Source organism: Lutjanus erythropterus, chromosome 8 (assembly GCF_056507025.1).
Source record: "Lutjanus erythropterus isolate fLutEry1 chromosome 8, fLutEry1.hap2, whole genome shotgun sequence".
Taxonomy (NCBI): Eukaryota; Metazoa; Chordata; class Actinopteri; order Lutjaniformes; family Lutjanidae; genus Lutjanus; species Lutjanus erythropterus.
In genome coordinates this window covers 26,305,263-26,322,144 of record NC_139324.1, presented here as the reverse complement: position 1 = coordinate 26,322,144, position 16,882 = coordinate 26,305,263, and the positions used below count along the sequence as shown (strand labels likewise).

Sequence of the window (16,882 nt, the reverse complement as noted above, 5' to 3'; positions counted from 1 at the left end):
TGGGACACGATGATCGACATTTTTCACGATTTTATAGACCAAACAACTAATTGATGCAGCTAACAATTATTTTCTAAATGATTAATCTAATGATTATTTTTTCAACTACTTAATGTGTAATATACCTTATTTGACAGATGTCTCATAAGAAAAGTACTTGAACTCAAATTCAAAAGTTTTGCTGTGACACATATTGATTTAATGATCGTGTCAACCCTTTCCCTGAACTGGAGAATCAACATTTTTACACAAGTACTTGACTTAAACTTGAAAATGGTCATCACTTTATTTCATCAGTGAAGTAATATGCAGTTAAAATAAAAGTGAAGCTAAAGGATAAATGTATTTTTGCATCAGTGTGGAGCAAGGAAAGTAACTGAAACAACTTATGAATTACTCAACAGCAATGTCTCTTTCCACACATCATGACCTGGTTGCTCAAAATAATTCACAGACCTTGTAGTGAGCAGTTTCATGTAGGAACTACTTTCTCTCTGCAGTAAATCTACTGAAAGAACGTTAGAATCTACTGGAACTACTTCCTTTTTAACGGAAAGAGAGCAGTTCTTACATGAAACTGCTTGCAACAAGGTCAATGGATTATCTTGAATAAATGAGTCATGATTTTGGACAGAGACACTGGTTTTGAATTTTCCTTTTTTCCTTTTTTGGTGCTTCGAGCACCACATGTGCTCTGTAGTCGCATTATTTTGGAGAGATGGCAGACTGGTCGATACCTCCAAACCAATCCAATAACTCACACCAAAAAAAAAAAAACGCTCCAGGCCAGAGGACAAATATGTATTTTCGATTTTGGGTTAAACCGTCCCTTTAAGTGTTTGACACCTTAAAATGGCTATGATATGGATTAATTTAAGTTTTATGCAGTTTAAGTAATATGCAGTTAAGATAAAAGTAAATGTATTTTTGCATTAGTGTGGGGCAAGGTAAGGTAGTAAATTAAGTGAATTACAGACTGTAACAGCAGGCTGCAATGTTTAAACCATTTTCACACTCATATGTGGCTGTTAAAGTAACACATATAGAAACTTTAAGTCAGCCAAGGATGAATTTTAAGTAACTGCTACTACAGAAACACATTATTACCCTAATATATCATGCTTGGGTGTTGACAAAAAGTGATCAGGATGCTGCTGTCTTGCTGCTGATGGAAACAGTTGAGCCCTATAATCAGTTGATCAAGAAAATAATCCACATATCAATCGTCAATGAAAACAATCGTTAGTTGCAGCCCTCGTCTATATCCTGCAGCTCAAAGGTCGCGGCTGTCATGCCAACAAGGTGCTTTCTAAAAGCAGAGCAAGGGGATGATAAACGACAAATAATTCCTTCCATGGCAGTGGACCACAGAGAATAGCAACAAGAATAACAACAGATTAAAGTGGGCTGACGCAATACTACTGGGACAGCGGTCTTCTTCAAGAACAGAAACAAGAAATGTTTCTATTTTAAGGCTCCCAAAAGTGAACAAGTGCGATATGTTAGCAGACCAGACAGCAGTGACAAACATCAGATGTCTAGATGCTAGTAATTCCCAGCCTTCTTGCTGCATCAAGGCCGCTTTCTGATTGTCTCCCCAGTCAGGCTGCAAACACTTTCTCGGTGTGACATGGGAGATAAAATCAGAGAGGCGCTATTTATCTGTACACTGTCTCTAACAATCCTTTCATTCACAACTCTCTGTAAAGACAAGCTTACTCTAAAGAGGGGGATGGGACGATCGCCATGGTCACCATCTCCTCACATCTTTGCTCCTATAGCGGCTTTCAGAATTCATTCTCCACAACAGAACAGAGGCACACTGTGTAAACCTAAAAATGACCATCTGCATTAGAGGAATGCTCCAGTCACAGCACAGTTAATCTAAATAGATCTCACTGTTACTCGAGCATGACTCATATTAGCGAATGGGGAGTGACAGTAATGGGTTTAGAAAACTCATTGACATGGTGTAAAAGGTAGCAGAAAGTTGGATTCGTTGCTTTGGGCTGTAAAGTTGCTGCCTCATTCTCCACAATGCTCTAACAGCCAATCAAATCCCATTTGTATTCATATTCAGCCAATGACAGCTCATCAAGAAATATTGGTGCCAAATCATCCTCTGTGCCCAAATCATTCAACCACCAACTCTGTCAGCTCTCCCCCCCAAAAGCACCGTGAGGCTGGGGAAGCAGACCGTGTCCCCACCACAGCTCCGAGTTTAACTGGATTTAGCACACGGCTTCAAGACTAGACTGTTTTCCTCACTCAGAGCTCGACTTCCTTTACTGTCGACATGTCGTATTTGAAAATACACAACATGAAACATGAGACACTGAGAACCTTTGGTGGTCTGTAATAATATGTGGCTTGAATTTCAATTACTCTGACATGTCTCACCATGCAGAGGCAATACTGCAGAGGATGAAATTGAGAGTTCCTTTACACACTATGTGAGCATAGCTATATGGATATATGTAATGCTGCCAGTCAGCCAAAAACACCAAGTCAAACAACGTACAAAAAATTCAGCCAAGCAGATTTACACTCTCTGTGCACAAATACAGGTCTGGGTAATGAGACAATAATGATTGGTAACAGCAATAGACACTTCATCAGTAGCAATAAGAAAATTGTTCACTAAAATGTTTGCTCATTTCACTTAAATTAATTAATGCAAACCACTACAAACATATGTAAAAATATGCCCTGGCTCATAAACAGCCTATCACATCCCTTGATAATGGAGTGTGCTAAGAATGACATGCAAACAGCCAATCATCAAACAGTTGCAGCATCTACATGTGACACAACTACAGAAACAGTGTGGAGTGAGTGTAGACAGTGAGGAAATAATTCATAATTAATTTTTCTGTAAGTCTCTTGAGTGTATAACCCATGTGCCTGGACTAATAAAGTTATTAAATCAAAAATAAAGTGGTTAAATGGGTCATTAAAAATGATTAATAATCTTCAATATCGACTAAAATGAAATACTTTATTGTGATACATTTTTAATCTTTATTGCTCAGCCCTAAAAAAACTGATGCTAACATCCAGAGAAATCATCATAGAGATTTAGATACATATCTAGTGCATGATAAACAGACAAGTATATACCTTTAAAAGCAAAGTGTACAATTGTTATATGAATCTTGGGCACATAACTACTGTGAAACAGCAAACTGTTGTTTTTACACTGCATCTTTTGACAGAAATAAAATGTGGGTGTTAATTAGTGAGATTTGTAGGCAGATTTTGTTACCTTTGGGCAGAACTAGGATAGTGTTTCCAGAGTACAAGTGGCTACTACCTGTGGTTTCATTTTTATCATATAATCATGAGAGTGGTATTGATCCTACCACCTAACTCTCAGCAACAAAAGTGCTTTATTAAAACGTCATTCCTTTAATGCAGAATATTTCCATGGATCCCTGAAAGTAGTGCACCCATCTTATCTGTATCTATCTTCATTATTAACTCAGTTCATTGTCTGGTCGATAAAACGTGCACAGCATAATTTCCTACAGCCCAAACAGCTTTATGTTTAACAGTTTAAAACCAAATATTCGACTTACAATCAATAAGACACAGAAAAGCGCTAAATTCTCACAACTGAGAGGCTGGAATTATAGAATTACAAATAAAAAAACAATAACTGAGTTCATCTTTCAACTAATTAATCGTTCAATCAACTATAAATTCATGCTCTGGTATCATCAGTATTAGCTTCTTCATGTTTACGGTTATTTACTTACTTTTAATTACTATAACTGATACTTTTGATTCATGTTTGACACAATAAACATTTACTGCTGGAAGGAAAAATGTCTGTCTCCAATTTTAACAATGTGAGTATGAAAACATAATTGGCACACAGATTCATGTAATTAGTTCATTGTATTGTATAGTAAAGATAATACCACAAATGTCAGATTTAATAAGTACACCAATCTGTATGCAGAGCATTAGCCAGTTCAATTAATTAACTTATTGGTATTCAGATCGGTGCTGAATTCACGCAGCTCCCATAACCCACTCTCCATGTGCATCTGGTCATTTATCCACAGGTGGCAACAGAGCAGAAACATCCAGCTCCTCCTCCTCCACGCGGCTGGTCAGTCAGTCATTGAAGCTTGTTGAAGACAGAGCTGAAAGAAGCCCTTCATCATGTTTCTACTCATTAAGTCGGGACCTCGTCGCCATTCAGCTGACAACAAGGCACACTGGAGCTGTTCTAATTGCTTCCCATCGCAATGAATGTGTGACAGCATATGTGGGGGAATAGTGGTGAGTGGTGGGATGATGATAAGCCTTCTGGACTGGTGTGAGAGTCTTGCTCTAAGGCATGCGGGTCCCTGAACTTGTGACATAGCCCCCTTTAGTCTGGGTGGTCCCTGCTGTCCTGGTTTCCCGGGTTATGAACATGCTTCAGTTATGGGAATCAAGGAAAAAAAAAGCCTCCCCTCAAGTATCAGAGGTCTTTTCAGTGGCCCAAAATAGGTTGAAAATTGCTAGTCACAAGCAGAGGTGATTTCATCTCATATCTCATGCCTGTGTATCTGCTCTGCTGTGACAAATGTTGGAAACGGTAGTGATAAACTATGGATCCAGCCACGGGAATGATGCATTGAGATCATGGACAGGGTGGTCAGCTTCTCAGCAAAAGATGAATTACACCCTGTCACATGAACTCTGTAGCTAATACGATTGTGACTCAGTGGGGTGACCTCAGACATGCTGCATGCCAGGATGGGGAGAGGACTTTACACTGCATATGCATTTGTCCTATAGAGTGATCTGGGCTTCAATGTTCTCTAGTATCTGTAGTGCGATTAGAGTGTTAGACTGTATGATTCATGATGATGCATTATCAGAGGGCATCAGCTCAATGCAAACAAAGCTAAGAGGGGCTCCCAAAAACATTTTCATCTTAAACCACCGATTTATAATCATTTAACTCTATGTTCTGGTGCTGATAAAGTACAGTCTGCAGGTATGTTAGCAGCTCTGAGATACCGTACTCAAGTACAAAGGCATTATGACTTAAAAATACTTTCCTCCAAGCCCAAAGGGGAAAAGTATGTCATTTAAAAAAGTGTGCCATGAATCAATTCATTTCACTTAATTACCTGAATCAGTATAGGTGGACGCTATTCACTCCCAGCAAGTCAACACTTAGTTCTCCAGATTCACTTTTTTTCATCCAATCTAACAGCATCCAATCAAGTCTCAGGAGAGAGCCATACAGAACTATGGTTACATTACTAAGCTCCAGTTGGAATAAATGATACCAAAGAAAACACATGCAAAAACCATGCAGCGAGCTACAAAAAACAAATTGCAGCCTGCAAAACATGCAGATCGAAAATTACAGATGAAGATGCATCAACTTCCAACTTCATTTGGCATTTGTATTTGCACAAAGTTGAGGCTCTGTTGTTACAATGGCAATACATTTAGTGAACAGCACATTACGACTTATTTAGGACAGAAAACTTATAGTTTAAGATGTGGGACTTCACTCAGGACTTGACTAGGAACTTGACATGGGACTTGTTTGTTTCCAATGGTAGGGTAAAACACTGAATTATTCTTTTCATAAAAATCAAAAATTTTAGGATTAGAGTTGTGTCAACTTTTTCCTGTGGTATCAAAAATCGTACTGAATATCAATATTTTTCAAGTTAAAAAATTCCAGTATCATGACAACACTGGGTCCCATCACTGCTAAACACAAAGTACAGTTGATGCTCATGTGAATGTCATTAGTTGTGTAAGTATTTGGTTGTAAATCAAAGTATTGGACAAATTCAGATTTTGACCTGATGACACCATCGGATGAAAAGTCATAGGATCACTGAAAGTTATTACAGTTCATCATGAGGGGGACATGAATGTTTGGACCAAATTTGACGGAAATCCATCCCATAGTTTTTGAGTCATTTAACCCAAAACAAATAATGTCAACCTCATGATGGCGCTAGAGATAAAGTCACAGGATTTGTGCCAATCTATGTAGATGTAAGTCTTTATTAGTTCATCTAATTATTACATATTTGACTGGATAAGTGAAAATGCAGTGCTACAGAAAAAAAGTCAGGGAATCACAAAAGTAATTCAGATACATCCTCAGGGAACTATAAATGTTCATGGTAATCCACTGAACAGTTGTTGAGGTATTTTAGTTTGGACTGGAGTAGTGGACCAGCCGAGCATGGCTAAAAATGTGTTTTGCTCGTGTATTTATTTGCAGTAGACTTAATCTGTAATTAGGTAAGAAAAAGCAATATATTTCAGCCTAATGAGACTGTGCTGGGTAAAAAAAACTCATATGGAAAGCAAATGAAAATGCCAAGAGATGAAGGGTTCTGTAATTAATGCATTGAAATTTTTCCTTTGCACAGTAGCCTTTTAAAAGAGGGCCTTAACATGACTGTAATGGACAAAGCGATGGCTGGAGAGGACAGACTGCAGTCCTCAGTGGCTCATTATAGTTAGAGATGAGTAGTGCAACATGAGAGAGAGACAGAGTTGTGTCTGAATTTATAATGCTAAGTGCCTGTGTTGCCACTGTCAGTGTTTAACGGGAAGTGGAACATGCCATGTTAGGTTGTGTTCGTTAGTATTCTGGCTGTAAGGTTTGGCAAATGGAGCCTGACTGTTTGCTTCATTCACAGGAATGAGCATGACTCTCCTCCCTCCTCCGCCTCTGTCATCCCATCCCCCATCTCCTAACCCCTAAATCCACGCTACAATCACAGTCTTCACAGGCAACTTCTGCAGAGACTCTACCAGCCATCAGCAATCATGAACGTCAAAACATCAGCACAGACAGAGTCAGTGTATGTTAGCCTGAGGACTGCAAGACAGACTGAGGGATACACTCTTAGAAATGAAGGTTCCGCAAGGGTTCTACCTGAAGGGCTAAGGTCCTACCTAGACACATTTGCTTCTGAGGAATCATTTTTGAAGAATGGTCTGTCAAAGGCTCTTTGTGAGACTAAGGGTTCCATTAAGAACCACTTTCATTCAAAGAACCAACACACCCTGAACAAAGAGTTGTTCAAGGTTTGTTGAAATACTTGAAAAACTCTTTCATCGAAGGTTCTTTGTACTATAGTACAAAAACATTCTCTGTAGAATGTGTTCTAGGTAAAACCTGTGTAACAAAAAAAGTTTGAAGTAAAACCCCCTGGGTGTGTTTTAGATAAAACCCTTGGAATAAAAAAGGGTTCTTGGTAGAACCCCTGAATGTTTTCAAGATGGAATATTAAAACAAGATTCTGGGTAGAACACCCAGGGTGGGTTTTTGTTTGCACCTTTAGAAGATGGACAGGGTCTGGATACACCCCCAGAGAGGGTTCCGAGTAGAACCATTACACTATAGAAGGGTTCCCTGTAGAACCTCTCATAGGGGGTTGTAGGTGAATCCTTTCACAGATGGCTCTAGGTGTGAGCCTTTATGTCGGGTTTTAGGTGGGACTCTCTGAAAGGATTCCAAGTGAAACCTTTATATAAGGTTCTGCCAGGAAGAAAAAGGGATTCTCCTATGGGGACAAGCTGAAGAACTCTTTATGGTTCTAGTTAGCGCCATTATTTCTAAGAGTATACAGTTTTTTGCTCTACTAAACTGTGCACTATCACGCTTTGTCAGAAGCAAGCTGCCCGTCTTAAATTGAAAATAATACCACTGAAACCAATAATGAAAAGGTGAAAACAGACATTATTCTGGCTCAAGTGTGCTTTTTAATCAATGCCGGTCTGCGGTTGTCCAGGTTTGTGCAGCCAAACATCATCAGCATCAACACAAGTGTGTTCACAGCCAGAGTGCTAAGTAGGCCACAGCATGGTATGTGACCCACGAGATGGCTCCAAGGCCCCTTTTTGTTTCTAAACCATCTGATATTCTGCCCGCTGAGGTGGAAACCTACCCCTGTGAACCAGAGGAACGGGAACCGACACCTTCGGTATCAGTTACAGGGTGAGGTTAGATGCTTTCTTAAAGAGACACAAAAAAATCCTGCGTTGAGTCACTTTGACTATAAAAATCATCTGATATAAACTGTCACTACTTGAACAATACCATATCCTGTTATTCCTGTTGAGAAATAAAAGACTAGATAACTGCTTGACAAACGTGTTTTGTAGACCGTTCAGTTATCTCACTTCACTGCTGCTGCAGGGAGGAGATTAATATCGGCAGGATCTGAGCCACGCTGACGTATGTCCTCTGTATCCTCATCTCAGCCGGCCCAAAAAAGCTGAGATTTTTGGGACGCAACCGATGTAGACGAAAGGAAGTTGCAGCTAAAGTTATGCAACTCACCTCCAGCACCCAAACATCCTTGCCAAAATCTTGTAAGGCATCTATGCCTTTAAAAGGAACTCCTTCTGTTTATATTTTTCAAGAACAATGACAACGTGGGCATGACTCCTGTTTTGCGTTGTTTTTCTTGTAAAAAAGATAACAGATCTTTCCGCCCAGATTGTGAGTGGATGACTAAGGAAAATGTAGTGCTTGAACACCTCTAGGCAAAAACAAGATGAAGCCCACTCAGATTTTTATCTCAAGTGCTGACTTGAGGTAGAGGATATAATGTGTGTTAAATTGAGCATGGATAAAGCTCTCTGTTAGCAGGGGTCTTTTGTCACCTTCTTCAGTTTATATCTGTCCAGCCTGTCAAAAGCAGTTTCTAGGGCACCATCAGTACAGCTCAACTACACCAGCATTAGAGATGGGACCTATCCAATCCAATATCAGTATCGGAGCCAGATACTGACAAAAGGCATTCGTCAGGTATCAAACTCGTGACACCTATCTGCACTTCAATCTAAATCTCACAATGCCACATGCTATGCACTTTCCACAAAAATGATAATTACCAACATTAACCACTGTGTTCTGAACAAACACATTACAAATGCATGAACGCTTGGCCGCCACAAGCCAGTTATCCCTGTAGTAACTTTTCTGACACCTCCTGCTTAAAACCCAAAAAGTCAGAAGGATCGTGAGGCCCCACTTTCACTAACAGTAACAAATTGTAATGTTCGCATTTTGGAAAATAAAATTGCAGTCTTAAACTCAGCAATGCATCATGGAATAATTATGCAAAAGAAAGCCATCTCTCAACCTATCAGCTGCACATGCAAATGTAACAAGCCAGAATTCTATGGCACCCAGAACTGTTTGAAGGACCCCATTTAAAAAGTTACATTACACAAACTACACAAGCTTTCCATTGGTTTTCAGTATAGTATATCCAGATTCAGATATTGGAATTAGGTCATAGCTGAAAAAAAAAAACAGATCGGTACATTATATCTGACCATCAAAGCTGTGCTGTGTCCACAAGAAGGACAACTTTGTGGAAAACTCAAGGCTATGCATTTACTCATGCTATGCAGCATTTTGCCCAAAACACAATCCCCACAAGTATGTAAACTCAGCAGTTTGAGCTATACAAGATCAATTTAATTTTCACACGTTGTTGTTCTGAAGGGTGTCACCCCAGTTTACAGCCTGTGCTTTCCAGTCATGGCTGACAGGGTCAAAAATCTGAGCTCTCTTTACTAAATCTAATGAAACTGAAAAAAGCAGTTGCGTGTAATAGACACAAGCAACCTCATGGAACGCAAACACCATCATCTATAAATCTGAAACAGTGCAGCGTGTTTGACTGCGTTAGCAAAGTGGCTGCTGCAGCTAATTTAATCTTATGTCCTCAGTGCAGCCTTGTGGCTCCAATGCTGATGGGATTAGCCAAATGAAAATATCTGACTGTCTCGAGTCAAGGTAACACTTGTTATCATTACAAAAATAATTCAGTAGTTATTAACTCGGGATATAGTTAGTATCCTTTTAAAGCACTTCTAATTTATGTTCCTAAATAATGCAGCAGCCAGAGCTTCAGTGGACCGCAGAAAAATGCAGCAGAATGTCACAGGATCATCGCTGAGTGCTTTGGTATTGATAACAATAAATCATCCTATGATATCCACCCAAGAAATCATAACAGAAGTGCAAGGTGTGGTCTGAGTGTTGCAACTAGGGGTGCTATAGCATGAAACAACAAGAGAAAGCTGACTCCCTCTGTTTGAGTTCGCTTCCACTCAAAACAACCATGACTGACTGGTTTGATCAAGCTCTTGCTGAACATGTCCATATCTTGAATGTATTCAGAAGAACCGTATGCTCAGGCATATTTCTGACACTTAATCACCTCTTCTTCAGACAGGAATGCAATAAAAATTGTATACTGTGGTCATGGAAATGCTTTGATTAGCCCCCATGAGGAGGACTGAGGTTTGTTACGCCCACTAGTGTGTAAGAACAAGCGTTGAGCTACTGCGAGCCTTTGTGCCTGCTGCGCCAAGCACTGTCATTTGCGTTGGCGTACTTGTGTGGATCATGTTTTGGGCCTTAGTTCAAAAACACAACAGGAATCTCACTGTGGTGTCATTGTTTTATTATAGTGACAGTGCTGTTGTTCTTAATCTCTGCATGTGTATCAAACTATATGAAATCTGACACCAGTGGAAACAGGAAGATAAGCTGCCATATATACAAACCTGACATGTATCGTGTCAAAAAACAAAACATCAGTGTGTGTATTCTTTCGAGGGTAGAGAAGTCTTAAACACTAAAACTGTAAAAACTACTGTGCGCTTACAAAATTCTGAGGTTGATATATCCTTAGAGAGCCTTGGAGTGCAGAGTTTCTCTGCAGGTTTTTACAGATTACAAGCCCTGAAGCAGGCTGAATAAAATCCCTTCCTCACCTGCTCTACTTCGTCTCAGGAGTAGCATCACCGGCTGGGTGATATTCAATTCAAAAAAGGCCAGTATTGGCAAACTGATTGCTCTAACCTGAGAGAAGACAAAGCGAAAAGCAGATGCAGCACATTGGCTTGCTGTCTTAAAAACTGTGTCCTGAGCAAGTTGAACAATCTTGTCTTGGACAACAAAGAGAAATGAGGCTTTAATGCCTCACCTAATCCCAAGTACACAAAAAAATAATCTGGGTTAAATGAGGGCAATCAAACGGGACCTCACCATGAGAATCTTGTCCGCCTTCAGTATTAAGTACAACACATGATACCACTAGAAAGATTAGCAGTCATGCACACACAGCTCCGCTGCCCACTTTAGAGCAACATTTACCCATACTGCCTTGGGAAACAGCCAGAAGGACACATCCACCCTGCACTGCACATTCACTAACTGTCAGTAAAGCTCAGCAGCTTTAGAGCCGAGCCCCATTCATACACATTAAACGGGTCCTCTGTGGCTGCTGCTGTATCTGTTTCTCTCCATCACCACTTCCCACTTTCCTCTATCTACTCATCTCGTTCTTCTCTTCTGGGCAGGAAGGACTGCGGTCACAGAATGTGGCTGGTTCTTCTATTCTGAGACAAATAACAGTCTTTTTACTTGCTCCACCCGATGTTTCTGCCATTAAATCAAGGTCTGAGGACACCTTTCCAAAACACCACAAGTTCGGGGGAATCCTGAGGGAAATTGTGCAGTGTATATCATCACATTCTCATCATCTTCAAGAAAAATGTTGGTGTTAGTCTGCATTTTTCCTTCTGTCAACACATCCCACAAAAACACCAAAACCAACAATGCATTAGCCCGTCTCTTAATATCTTCTAATTTACAAACCTACCCTGTATGTAGGTCATTAGGGCTGGGGCGACTTGTATCATTGATTACAGAAATACGTTGATTTGCATAACATCGCAATGGCTCTGCCTGCTCAAAGCATGGATTCCTCCAGAGAATAAGCTGCAGCTAAAAATCCTCACCTGCAATTATATAAAGCACGAGTCAAACTCAAGGCCCGGCACCACGTTTTATGTGGCAAGAGCTTGAAAAGAATATAATTTGCACGAGTACAATTCTATGATCTGTGTAATGAAGGCATTTAGCTGCTAAATATCAGTATACACTAGATAGCATCTCAATATCTATATCCATTTCCAGCTGGCACTCTTGCCAAGTGGTTGGAGCAGCCTAGCAAAATATCCAAGGAAATTAAGGTTGACACAGGGAAGGCAATTTAATGAGAGACAGGAGAGTCAATACATGTTTGTGCTTAATAGAGAAAGTTGACAAGTAAATGTCTGCTTGCCATTACTTTTTTGTAGACATCTGCTCTCAGGTCAAGTAATTAATATTAAGTTATTACTAAAACCAATAATAATTGACTGCAGAAGTAATTGTGTAATGTAATAACATCTAGATAAATAGTCGTACATTTACAACTGGCCCTTTGAGGGCAACCATAATACTGATGTATGAAATTCAGTTTGACGCTCCTGATCTAAAGTGTGGGGTTATTTTAGACAGAGACCCAACAATGTGGTGCTCTGTAAGCTCTGCAAATTGGAAACGTCTTATCACAGCAGCACAACTGCTATGCATGAAGTGGAAGCATCGAAGCGTTTTGTCAATATGGTGGTGACAGCAAGACAGCGACATCCTGTTAACTTTTTGTCTCCACCCAAGCATGAGATATTAGGATCATCAACATGCAAAACATGTTTCTGTTAGTTGTAGTCACCAGAAATTTACTTTCTGAATCTTTCTTCATCGCCTCATGTTAAAAGTCGTTTCGGCACTGATGCTATTATGCCACATAACGTTACACTATGCATGATCTAATGTTTCTATTTGGTTGTTTTAAGTTTTATGTTTACTTCGACGGTCATGTATGAGCGAGAAATTTTTACTCAGAAAAATTCTGCCAATGATTATCAACTGCATATAACTGCAGTGATTAAATATAACCATGTAATAACCATTTTAACTGTTAAGTCAGGTACTTGAGTAAAACTACTAGTTGTCCAACTCAGGGAAAGGGCTGCTATGAGATACAGTGATTAAATTCATCTATGTGTCACAGCAAAAGCTAAAGTCATTGGTTCCTAATGAACATGAGAATATTTAAAAATGGCTCATAAATCTGCAATAAAAAAAATTGGGCTCAGTAATTTCCCAAAGGAGCTGGGCACGTAAAGGAGCTAACAAACGTAACTCAGATGAAAGTAAAGCATATTATGATTTTAAAACGACAAATATGGAATATCTGCTTTATGCCCATATGCTCAGTTTATAGAGCTTTAATATAACTTAATTTTTCATTTGAAACATTATCAACTTAGAATATAAAATTCACAATTAGTGTCTAATTTTAGCTTTGCTTTTACATAATTAGCTCAAGTGGCTTAGACTAGAATGTCTAAATATAGATCTCTGTGATGAGAAAGTTAATCCTCTTAACCCCGTAATTATGAATGGCGGCAGCTCCTTTCATACAAAGACAGTAAAAGTATTGTTGTATTCTTTGTGTACCTGCTTTCACTACATTGTCTATGGAAAAACAAGGATTTTTGCCATCAACAACACAACTGTGAATTACCATAGAGTACATGGTTTCCAAAGAATATTCTCAAAGGTTGTCAGGAGGACACAGTGGAAGAGGAAATGTGTTGTTATAGATGACAGCTGTAGAACAGGTTTGAAAGATTAGGAAGCAGTGAATAAATACCACCACAATAACTGGAAGAACCCTGACATTACAAAAAGATCCTTTTCAGTTTCATCCATGCATTCAACAACTTAACATCATGCAGTTGCCATGCCAACCTGTTACCAGACTACTGCTGCTGCTGCTGCTATGATGAAAACGGGAAATGCTTCGTTGGCTACTGTGCAATAATGAAGAGCCCCAATCCCACATTAGTATTCCCATCAAGAAAAGCGCCTGGGCAAGCAGGCTGTGACAACTCACCGAGATGTCAAAGAGCTCCTCTGTGTCGTCCAGCATACGGACCCTGATGGTGACATGTCGTCCAGGGGGCATGGCCGGGGGTCTGTGCCCGGGGTCCAACGTACTGATGCCAAGAGTCTCTGGGGCTCCAAGACGCTGCCCTGCTCCAGAGGCCATTGGCTCTGGGTCCAACTCTGCCATGATGCACTGCGATGCTCACTGCCCAGCCTGCACAGACGCCAAAAGGGAAAAGTCAAGGCAAATACACATGTACGTGCAGTCATTCATTTCCATCTGTGTATATGCACTATGGATCTAACATTAAGCAGAAGAGTTACAAAAATGTATCTGAGTGTTGAGAAACGTCCTGTTACAGCAGGTAAAATACAATGAAAGCATCAGATCCTAGAGGACAAGCTGCACAACCTTCTGTGTCACACTGAAGAAGCATTTGCAAATGCAGTATTTGCACTCGTCACTAATGGCTGATAATTGTTGCCTGTGGGAGAACCAATTACTGTAAGAAAAAAAAGAAGATCCAAGCATGTTCTTGATTTCAAAGCACAAATCAAGCACCCTAATTTGATCCGACAAACGAATTACAAGGCCTGAGTGTAAAATCAAATGGTCAATACAGCAACAATTGATGCGGAAGGTCGTAAAAGCAAAAGACATTAGGGCCAATGACACACAGACATATACTTAGTTAGGTTTTAATTGGCCTCAAGGGCAACAGGGCAAATACGTACGGACACTGCAGGAGATGTGAACTGAATGAGCAGTGTAATCAGAGAGAGAAACGGCAATACTGTGCATACATTAAACTATTTAGATTGAGCTGTGACCATATAGAGTTCAACTATTATTCTGCTGCTTTTAAAGCAATAAGCCTCACACATTCCCTCCTCTATCCCAGCAAATAGTTGCTCTATTCAGCTAAAAGTAACAGTTGACATTTTTTGCTTAGAGTGATGGATAAATGGATAAAAAGTTCTGATGAAAGTTTTTTATGTATAGACTAGTGCAGTGTATGTTTTTTAAGTAGAGCAGACAATAATTGTATAATATAGAATCAGTTTTCTTTAAGATACATTGAAAAGTGTAATGGTATTGTAACCGAGCAACTTGGGTTCACCCAACTGTATAAAGTTTAATTGTATTTATTTATTTAGAACATTACAAGCAATCAGGTGGTTTTACAATATGCAACAATAAAATACATGTAGAAATTCATAACATTTTAGAGAAAAAACTGCATGTCCCAGTGGAAGTTGTGGCTATTTAGAAGGTTAATATTTTGGCATTGAGCTGAGATCGCCCCGAGCAAATTTCATTCCAACAAATAACCACTATCATGTTCAATTTCTCACATTTACAACAAAGCACATTCATGAAAAAATGCTTCAGAATAAAATGAGTTACTGATTTTGTAGTGAAGTCTACATCTCTCATTCGTTTACTAGGTGCCTTGAATGTCCCAGTATGGCAATGAAGATGGCGGTGAAGCTGAGAAAACAAGAGATTTATTCAACTTGTATTGTATAACATAACATTTCGAGTATGTAATTAATACACAGATGCTTTTTAAAGCTTAAGATGAAACCAAACTTTTTTATGGAAGTCAGTTTTTCAAGGTAGGGCTTGTCTTTAGCCCAGTAGTTGTTAATGACCTGCAGCTTCTACCAGCTGGTGAAGAGGAGGGAGGGTCAGCAGATGGTGTAAAATGAAGCAATCAGTGCTTGAGCATTCAGTTATAAATGCACACAAATGGGTCCGGTAGTATGTAAGATTAGCTGCGGAGCTCCAGCCCTTTTGATCATGCACACACACACACACACACACACACACACACACACACACACAGCCTTACACCTGACGGAGATAAAGATAGCTAAAATTGATGGATTAACCAGTGAAAAAGTTTGCTAAAGTAATGGATAGCCTATGAAATAAATGGTTTTATCAATCTACAGGACTGTGGGGGTTCAACTGGTAAACAAGGTTGGGAACCTAATATTCATATCAAATTGGAGGTGCAGAATCTGAAATAATGTGCAGTGTGATGCTGTTTCTGTGTTTGTCCAAGGTGGAAGGGCTGTGTTTGGACAAAGTCGTGGACTCATTCATTCTGGACTGACACACAAGCAGGCCACTATACCCCCCCCCCAACACACACACACACACGCATGCAGCCAGATGCCCCAAGGCCCTGCTGTCCCGCTTAATTCTCTCTTCATTGCACATTCCAGCGGGCTGATGTCATCCTGAGACCTCACCAAGTGGTTCATCAGAGGACCGAGGCCAGTGGGCAGTTGTTCAGCCGCCGCAGAGGTGAATGACTGCTGCCAAGTTTAAGCTGAAAGCTGAATAAGGCATTTCAAAGGAGTGGATAATGTAATCCAGCAGAGTGCATGGAGAAAATAGGCCAAGGACAGCGGATATACAAAATTCTGTCTGATGGTGCTCTGCCTGATGCTTGAGGCACATAAAAAGTTCACACTGCAGACTGTAGATGGAGTGGATTTGGTGAGTAAAGTAAGACGCCAGAAGGCAGTAAGTAGGGCTGCAAATGAAGATTATCAATTAGTCTATTACTAATTAATTGTGGAATTAATTGTGAAAAATGGCTGTCTCAAATTCCCAAAGCATAAACTGATGTCTTCAAATTCCATGTTTTGTCTGACCACCTGTTCAAAGTACAAAGATGTTCAATTTTCAGTGATAAAAAAACAGGGGAAAGCAGCAATCCATTACACTTTGGAAGTTGGAACCAGAAATTACACTTTTGCTCCGTGAAAAGCTAATTAAATATCAAAATTCTGGACAACCAATTCTCTGCTGACCAATCAATTTACTGAGTGATAATTTCAGCACGACTGACTATACTCTTAAAAATAAAGGTGCTAACTAGAACCATAAAGGGTTCTTTGGCTTGTCCCCATAAGAGAACCTTTTTGGCTTCCTGGTAGAACTTCCACTTGGAACCCCTTCACAGTGTTCAATCTAGAACCCAACAAAAAGGGTTATACCTAGAATCACCCGTGAAGGGTTTCACCTAGAGCCCCAACGAGGGGTTCTAAAAGAGAACCCCTCTATGCAGT

General features: G+C 39.8%; 1 protein-coding gene across 4 annotated transcripts in view; it reads right to left on the bottom strand.

The window, feature by feature from the left end:
- Nucleotides 1-16,882, bottom strand: part of LOC146322928 (FERM, ARHGEF and pleckstrin domain-containing protein 1) — a 90,008-nt gene that overhangs the window by 70,482 nt on the left and 2,644 nt on the right. For all 4 annotated transcript variants that reach the window (XM_084725069.1, XM_084725070.1, XM_084725068.1 and 1 more), the window contains exon 2: nucleotides 13,803-14,009. In XM_084725069.1, coding sequence (XP_084581195.1) covers nucleotides 13,803-13,982 — 180 coding nt within the window. In that variant the 5' untranslated portion in view covers nucleotides 13,983-14,009. The remainder of the gene's footprint in view (nucleotides 1-13,802; nucleotides 14,010-16,882) is intronic.